The sequence below is a fragment of the Dicentrarchus labrax genome, unplaced genomic scaffold (assembly GCF_905237075.1).
Source record: "Dicentrarchus labrax unplaced genomic scaffold, dlabrax2021, whole genome shotgun sequence".
Lineage (NCBI taxonomy): Eukaryota > Metazoa > Chordata > Actinopteri > Moronidae > Dicentrarchus > Dicentrarchus labrax.
In genome coordinates, this window is record NW_026136719.1 from 944,220 (window position 1) to 953,882 (window position 9,663).

The 9,663-nt window shown below is 37.6% G+C and overlaps 1 protein-coding gene across 13 annotated transcripts in view; it reads right to left on the bottom strand.

Moving 5' to 3' along the window:
- dlg1b (discs large MAGUK scaffold protein 1b) overlaps positions 1-5,905 on the bottom strand; it is a 94,091-nt gene extending 88,186 nt beyond the window's left edge. For 2 of the 13 annotated variants that reach the window (XM_051378128.1, XM_051378127.1), the window contains exons 1-2: positions 5,099-5,905; positions 2,180-2,311 (exon numbers count right to left, since the gene is read on the bottom strand). In XM_051378128.1, coding sequence (XP_051234088.1) covers positions 2,180-2,311; positions 5,099-5,117 — 151 coding nt within the window. In that variant the 5' untranslated portion in view covers positions 5,118-5,905. The remainder of the gene's footprint in view (positions 1-2,179; positions 2,312-5,098) is intronic. The other 11 variants (XM_051378135.1, XM_051378129.1, XM_051378130.1 and 8 more) reach the window with 8 other exon arrangements.
- Between the last annotated feature and the right edge of the window lie 3,758 nt (positions 5,906-9,663).

Genomic DNA, 9,663 nt, shown 5'->3' on the forward strand with positions numbered 1-9,663 from the left:
TTGACGCTCTGCTGCTCAGCATGCCGACAGATTGACACGTTACACTGAACGCCAATAAAGGGCCAACACAGTGACTAAGTGACACGCTGTAAAGAAAATATATCTGTGCGAGTGTCCACAGACCAGCAGCTCGTTAGGAGCTCGTTAGAAGCTGTCAGTCTCGATACGCTGCGATTTATTACATCTTCATTCATCAGGCTGATTGACAGGATGGACTGACGAGCCCGGAGGGAAACACAAAGCAACCTTCAGCTGCTCAACGTCCTTGAGAGACACACTCAAATCGACACCATTCACACGTTACTACAGGATCCATCCTCGTTCTGCAGGAGGCCTGACAACCTGCAGTTACAGAGCTCAGCCTTTAGTTAGAAAGAAAGCCGTCCCACGTCTTGATCACTGCTGTCTTTTAATGTACAACAAAGAAACAGACAAATCAGCAAGAGATCTTTTTAGGGAACAATAATTATACGTGTGAAGACGGGATGGGAATCGAGGATCCATCGTATTCCTCCTGCTGCCAATTGCAAAATAATGACAGGGCACCCACTTCACGACCCATTTACTCAGGAAACTCTGTAAATGACTTCGGTACTGTAACATTATTCCCTGTCTGTCGGAGGCTGTGTTCGATCCCGGTCCGGCTGCTGAGCGGCAGATACAGTTAGCAGCAGTTAACTAGCAGTTAGCTATCAGGAATCTCTCTGTCACTAGTTAGCACTAACAATAGCTTTGAGATGTAAGTAGGTAGCTAGACATGGTTACCTAGCGTTCTGCTATAGAGCGATGTAGCAAAACACTAACTAACAAGCTACCCAACCTACATCAGTCATTAGACAGCTCGCTTTTTCTTTTTCAGATGTATCTAGCTAATGTAGCTATCTCAGTGAGGCCATAGATGTCTGTAACACGTCGGCCCTCAGAAGCGTTTGATTGGAAACTGTCCAACAGTGCTGTTATAATACAGCGTTATAATAACATTAATGTCACAGAGACAATCTGACCTCTGACCTCTGCTGTCTTCTCATTATTCAGGATTCCTTCAGATTTGGTTGCAACCAGATGCTGCTACTGTTTGAGTTGTCTGAACTCTCAGCCCCCGAACGGTCTCACTTTATGACCTCTCGCCTCGCTGCGACGGCTCACACAGAAGAAACAAACACGCCACGATGGCCGACTCTTTTCCTACAGAGGCTCATCATTAGTCTGCTGACATTTAGCATGTGAGCAGATATCTGACCTTCGATAATGAACTGAATCACTGGTTTACGCCACATTAGGGCTGTAAAGACTAATCGATACAAGGCTCAGAGCTTTACCTGACTTCTGCAGGAAATTGGAAAAAGACGAATCAACACGGCTTTTAAAAACTGATCTTTCTAACAGTCTGAACTCCTGCTGGTTCGCTTTGCTCTCAGTCTGTATTGCTTTTGGATCGTTCATCACATTTACACCTGAAATTAAAATACATCCGGACATCCAAATAAAAAGCACCACAGCATCTGGAGGAAGTCTGGCTCACATTGAGTGATCTTTATATATATATATATATATATATATATATATATATATATATATATATATATATATATAGTCTGTACAACGAGCACCGTATAACTGTAGTAATACAGTTATACTACTAATATAAACGATACAGCGAGAGATAACTATGTGCAGTCGGTACTCAAACACACCAGGACAAACTGACTCTATATTTTATACAAAGAAAGAAATAACTTATTACATTTGCCAAATTTACAAAAAGGGACAAATAATTAAGAATGTGTCGTAGACAACGTTTATAGAGTTTCTACAAACTCAACAACTCATAAAACTGATGATTTTTTAAGGGAGTCTGGTGCTGATCGGCCCTCAGATTACTCACAGGCAGCTTCTGCTCTGGAGGATAATAATAATAATAATAATAATAATAACAATACAAAGTGTGAAGATCAGATTGTTTATGGGGTGTTTGACTACGTAGCTACATCCTTTTGATGCCATATATGTTCTTTATGGGACAAAGAAAAAGTGTCTTGAGTATTTTTGAATTCAGGTACCAGTTTCTGCTCTATAGCAGAGCTCCTGTGTCTCAGATGAATTTGAACGTTATCACACAGATCATTGATCGTCTGAAGGGGCTTTACAGGCTGTTATGAGGGTGAGAGAGAGGTCCTACCGATGAGAGCCTGGAAGAGGTTGCTCTGGAAGATGTCGATGACCCTCTGGATGGAGTGTCGGAGCTGCCGGTCCTCGGCGTGCTGCAGCTTGGCCCGGTACTCCTCCAGGAGCAGCAGGGCTCGCTGTGCGTCTGACAGGAGGGAGGAAGCAGCGGAGGTCAGTTGGGGAGATACAGCGGGGCTGGTTGTTCTAACTGATCTGAGAGCTGCTTTAGATATTGAGCTCCATGGAGGTCAGTCAGGGAGATACAGCAGGGCTGGTTGTTCTAACTGATCTGGGAGCTGCTTTAGATACTGACCTCCGCTGGCTCTGCAGTGAAATACTTTAATATTTAGTTAAATACACTAAAAACATGAGAGTCAGAATAAATAAAGTTTATAAAACTTGTGATTCTGCTGCTGAAGAAATTAATCAGATAAAATGTTGGAATATAAAAAGTAATAAACATCCGAGACAGTTTAATGACGCTGGCTTATGAATTCAATTCACTTTAAGACGTTTTAAGATGGATGAAGTTGGAGCTGCCATATCTTCATATGAACACGACCAGATTGTGTTAACATATTAAACTGAAGGAACATTTATTATCTATTTATTTATTCTAATGTTCTCTGTTCTCTTGGACATACAGCATATACACACTATCATATATATATATTTTATCTTTCCCTCTCTGGATGTGTCCAGTTATTTTGTGTCTCTGTTTGTTAAATATTAAGTTCAATTGAAACTATATTAATGGTTTCAGATATTTGTTTATTTCTATCACTCAGGTTTTACTGCTTATATTCTGATTTAAACTGTTATTGTGTGTAACAACTTTGGTTTTTGTAGGGGGGGGATGCTTTTTAAAAGGGTTGAATTTTATTTGCTGTGAATATTGATCAGAGATGAGTTTTTCTGATATTTGTAGATTCTACTTATATATTTTTACTTTTAACAATCATACAGAATTAATCAGCTGATTTTTAACTAATTCACTGTTTTCTTCTCCTGATATTTGACCATTGTTCTAATAAAGCTTGTGTTCACACTATTAAATAATCCACTGTAATGCAATAAGTTATTATTACAATATTATTACTATTTTAAAAACATTCTTTATGAAGTACTTTTTACAAGGTTTTAGTAGGTCACAATATTTTAATCAGTTTCCACAAATTTTGTGAATTAAATGAACTTTAAAAATAACAGTTTTCTTTAGTTTTCTTTACAGAAATGAATGAATGAAACACGGAGATATAAACCGACTGTGGATAATTGTTTTCACCCATTTTTGACCTCCTGTGAAGCTTCGGCGACCCCGAGCGAGGCCTCGACCCTCAGGTTGGTTTACAGCTGCCAAACATGATTTCTATTATAAATTAATCAGCTGATCATTTACTGTGAAATAAAACTTAATCGTTTATTAAAACAGTTTTAAAAAGGGATTTCCTATTGATCTGATCACTAATCGATTAACTGATCAGCAGTGATTTAAGGTCAGTGCACACAGAGACGGATCAATCAGCTCAGCTTCAACCAACTGTGACTAATTAACATTATTTCATTAAACATGTGGCAGAAGTTCTATGAAACATTAACATATTGACGTTTTATAGATCCGATCACTAACCAATAACGTATCCATTGATCATTAAATGTGTTTTAGATGCAGCTCCATTAGGAACTGCTGCTGAGGGACTTAAATTATAATTACTGAGGATAATTAGTTTGCTATTAACTCGCTGTTTGACACATTTTGGGAATCTGATTTTTCAAGGATAAAAGTGAAAAGTACACAAGTTTCTATCAGTTTATTATTTATTTTACAGTTAACCTACTTAAAGGACGCTGCGGTGGCGGTTTTATTGCTCGCAGACCAGGAAGCAGTAACCTGGTCCAGTATATATATATATATATATATAATTAATAATAAATAACAACAATAATAATACTATTGGTTATCGTAGCGGCTGGAAACATCCGTATCATCTCTAACATGAAGCACCATTATAGTAAAACATTGTATTTGGATTGTTGTGACAGATATTGTGATGTGATTGTTATGAATTATCATTAAAATCTGGATTATTTGACAGTTTGGATACTTTATTATAACTGTCACATTACAGCGGCTGCATATTAAACTTTTACTGTGATTTTAATAATATTTCCATTAACTGTGCAGCTTTTATGGTTTTATTATATAAATAATTGTGTAAAAAGTTTCTTAAAATATCAGTTAAACTCGTCTCTGATCAATAATTACAGGAAATAATCGGCCTGCAGAGTTCACTGTTCTATTATTATTGAATATAACAGCAAACATCCATAAATACAGGTTATAAAGTTCTTTTTTAAAAATACAAAAATAAGAAATTATTTTATTAAAATCCATATGATATATTTACATATATTTATACTTTAAAGTCTTTAAGATTGTTTAAAATGATTAAAAAATATATAATGAAGACAAAAAGTTGGTTAAAACTCCTCTCTGATCGATATGGACAGCCAATAACCTCAATCAGCTGTTATTGATCTGACTGAATATGAAACAGGAGGAGGAGGAGGAGGAGACATCTTGTGTCAAACTTTTCACATATTTTATTGTTATTATTATTTTATAATTTAAATGTGTTTCTGTCTGCGGGGATCTTTAATATTAGTTTATTATTAGTTTATTTTTTTAATATTAGTTTATTTTTAGTCCCAGACAAGCTGCCCCATATACAACTTGGTTAGCAGCAGAAGCTAACCGGCTGCTAGCTCTACTTTAACTCACTTTACCTGCCTGGCTCGGCTCGGCTCGGCTCGGTTAGGCCGTAAACAGCAGTGTGTTTGTGTGGAGTTACATGTTGTTTGTTTGTTTGTTTGTTTGTTTGTATTCTCCCAGCAGGCGGTTGGGGTTAGCAGAAGCTAGCTTGCTAGTTACCTTTCTTTCTGACTGGCATGGCTCGGCTCGGCTCGGCTCGGTGTGGAGCTACTTCTGTGTTAGCCGCATACACACACACACACACACACACACACACACACACACACACACACACACACACAGGGCGGGTTTTATTGATCCTTCCGCCCGCTGTCAGCGCTCCAAGTCCGGGCTGAAGACGACACCAAGTTCCCCCTCCAAACTCTCCCTGTCAGCGGGAAACAACAGCTCCAAGTGTCCGGGTGGAACCGGGCGGAACCGGGCGGAACCGGGCAGACACACAGTGATATCCCGGGTTAATAACAGAAAGAAGCTCCGTCCCTTATTCCACCGACTCTCCGCGCTGTGCTCCCCCCGCCGGAGAGGCTCCCTGCCCCGGCGTGCACCGCGCAGGCTGACCGCGGTGGCGACACTAAAGTGGAGTTCTAGCTGTCGCCAAACTCCATGTAAAAAACGCTCAATTTAACGAATGCATGAGCTGCTGCTGCGGGTTTATTCCACAAATACAACTTCAAAGTCCAGCCTGGTGGCACACCTACAGAAACTCCAGCCCGGGCTGCTTTATCCCGCACTGGCACGCACGGCTTGTGTATTATCCCCCAGCACAAGCCTGCGTTGTGCATTCGTGTCAAAACTTCTCTCAGTGTAAATCCCTCCTCTCTTTCTCTTCTACTTCCTCTTTTCCTCCTCCTCTTCGCTCCTCCACCTCCCCCAGGTCGACAAATTCCAAACTTTCCTCCAAAATGGCGTCTCACGGAGCTGGAAATGTGAACCATGTGATGTCCAAAAGCACTACCCCTCTCCAACCTGCCGCCCAATCATACCGCTCACCTACAAGACCCAGTGGAGGAGGAAGAGGAGGAGGAGGAGGAGGGAGGGAGGGAGGAAGACAACGCTAAAGTTTCTGGATTAAGAGAAAATGTGAAAGTCTGAGGAAAGAGAGGAGGAGGAGGAGGAGGAGGAGGAGGAGGAGGAGGAGGGAGTTGGATTTTAAGATAATGATGAAGAATAAGAGTTTAATCAGATTAAAGGTACAACCAGTGATTTCTGCCACTAGGGGGTCTCTCACGTCGTAACAATAACAATGGCTGAAGTTTGGGAGTTCAGTTAAGGTGACGTGGAGTTCCACAGGGATCCGTGTTGGGCCCCTCAAATGTTTTTACTTTATATAGTTTAAATCTTTTATTAATCTTATTCAACCTGAAAAACACAGAGATAACTTTCAACCAATGTTTCACTTGAATTAAATTATTTTTATATATTTTTATAATTTTATATGTTTTATAGTTTTCTAACGTAGTTCTTTAAGTTACAGAAACATTCCTGAGTACGTCGTTTTTACTGGGTGTTTTTTATATATTATTATTTATTACTATATATTATTATATATTATTAATAATGATTATATATTACTATATATTGTTCTATATTATTAATAATATTATATATTACTATATATTGTTATATTTATATTACTGAACGTGACTCGACCTCCCAGTTTAAACCTCGTTAGATATGTTACGCTAGGCTCGTAAATCCAGGTGAACTCTGCTATAATACAATAATCAGACTTACATTTACAGCAGAGTGCTGTTATTATTGGATTGTTGAGTGTAATAAAAGTCATTATCTGTGAGATTACAGTAATTATTGCTGTTTACACTGATAACAACTGTATTTGGACAGTTTACCTTATACACTGATAAACAACATTTATTCAACTTCCATCATTATACAACATATCTGTCAGTTCACTAACTAATACATTAAAGTTACACAACTAATACTTTATTGACTGTTAATGTCACTGATTTTATTATAATGATCATACTTATCATTATAGAAATAAATTAACAGTATTAAAGTTGACTTTAACAGTTTAATTAAATTAACAGTAAATATCTGCAAAAAAAAATTATAGATTTGCAAAATTAATTTTAATGTAAAAAAGGGATTTTTAAAAAATAATCAGTAATTTTATTATAATTTACAGTTGCAGATTGTTAATGTTATTTTACATTAAACATGTAAATTCACAGGATATTTTTGTCATTTTATTTAAAAACAGAAAACATTTATAAAACTCACGGATTTGTTTCACAGTGTTTTTATGGGTTTTCTTAATCAATGCACTAATTAAACGGAGCTTCCTGAGAGGTCAGAGGTCAGGCAGTGAAGCCTCCCGCCGTACAGATCCCTCCTTTGGTGGTGATGAAGATGAAACGTGGTCCTCCTCTTCCTCCCCTCTTTGTCTCTCTGATGTAAAGCACTCGGAGCTCTGGCCCAGATTAAAGGAGGAGGCCTTTTATTTTTAGACGGCCATGTTTAATGAATGACCTCGCCTTCAGTCTCGCCGTGTTGGAGCCGGAGAAGAAGAAGAAGAAGAAGAAGAAGAAGAAGGAGAGGTCCGCTCTGCTCTCACGCCATCTGTCCCCCCCCCCTCACAGCGGGAGTGTTCGGGTCCATCAGAACACTTTATTGGGTAAACTCTAACGTGATATTGGGGCAGCGGGGACCTCGGCCTCGTCTGTGATGTGACCTCTGATCAGGGAAAGAGTCACAGATCCTCCAGCCGTATTATTTTACACCTGAATGGATCCATAGCAAAAATATCTGATCTATATAATAATATATAATATTATATTATTATTATTATTATTATTATTATTATATTACAAACACACAGTGAAAGATATATTATAATATCATATATTTTATACATCCTGACCATTAACTGTATATATAATATATATATTGCAAACTAGTCTGGTTTTATCAAAATACTAAACACAATTCACAAAACTGCAAAATACCTCAGATATCTATATCTATATCTATATATATATATTATCATATATATATATACATATATGTGTATATATATATATGTATATATATATAACATTATCTAATAACACACTTCATTCATATCACCAGATGTTTGTCTAACCAACTACACACTGTAATGAAAAGCACTCATCTTTAGTTTGCTTTAATACTAAAATAATTCCAATTGTAGAAAATTCTTCAGATTTTAAACACACACACACACACACACACACACACACACACAAAAACAAAAAACACACAAAAAAACAAAAAAAAAAAAAAAAAAAAAAAAAAAAAAAAAAAAAAAAAAAAAAAAAAAAAAAAAAACAAAAAAAAAAAAAAAAAAAAAAAAAAAAAAAAAAAAAAAAAAAAAAAAAAACACAAAAAAACACAAAAAAAAAAAAAAAAAAAAAAAAAAAAAAAAAAAAAAAAAAAAAAAAAAAAAAAAAAAAAAAAAAAAAACAGAAAAAACACACACACACACACACACACACACACACACACACACACACACACACACAGACAGACACAAAAACACACACACACACTGTTGTTATTTTTTTATTTTTCACCAAGCTCAACATCTGCTATATTCAGATATATTTACATTTGTGTTTTTCTAGCGCTTCCTTCCTGATTGAAGGTGACAATGAGGTGTTTGGTCAGGTGACTCATATATTGGCCGATCAGCTCATGTAGTGTCATTTTGAATGGCAGAGTTTTGAAATGTGAACATGTGACTTTCTGTCTGATTGTTGTTATGCAGAGAACCCTGTTCTTTTTTTTCCAAACATTTTCTTTTTCAGTTTACTGTTTTATGTGAACATATTTTTATTCACTCCAATGTAAATATCTGTGTGTGTGTGTGTGTGTGTGTGTGTGTGTGTGTGTGTGTGAGATTAATATTTTAATAATGTTTTCCGGATCTTGATGTAATCTGACATGTGCAGTAATCCCATTACATGGTGTTCACTCACTGAGAATGAGCTGTCAATCACAAGGTAGCCCCGCCCTAAAGCATACCCTGCTTTATGGTCTGTTTTACTCTAAATGGGACCATCAGTTACTAAATGAACATCATGCTGTATGGAAGAAGACTGAAACTAGAGACTGAGACCAGAAACTCATCAGGAAACTGTTTACTGAGCTCATTGATCGCCATAAGACTCCATACTATCAGAGTGTTAGCGCCCCCTGCTGGTTGTTACACAGACTGCAGGTTTAAGACTCTATTACTAAATGAATCTCATATTAACTTCCTGCAGCCAATCAGAGGCGAGCACTGTGTGTGGTTGTTGAATCACTGCATGAGGAGCTCAGTGTCGGTTTACACAACCCGGTACACAGTGGTACAGTCAGCTGACCCGCTGTCACTGCGGTGAGTCAGCCAGTCCGAGGTTCAACTCAACAACTCTCTCTCTGTCCACCCTGCAGCCTCCGTTTCTCCCATCTGCACCTGAATGCCACTCATGGCACGGGCAGCACAGATGGGTTGAAACAATTAATGGATCTGTTCAGCAGACGGATTCAAACCCCCGGCAAATACATATTTTTAACACTGTAAATTCCGAGTGTCCCTGAACGTGCCTTGGTGACATTAAACTGTGTAACAGTCTGCTGTCCTCCTCTGAGCTAGGTAGCATTAGCTTTATGTCTCTCTCTAATGCTGGTTAACAGTAAAACAGGGTCAATGACTTTAATGTGATTAAATTAAACAGAGTTTGTATTGATCAGGG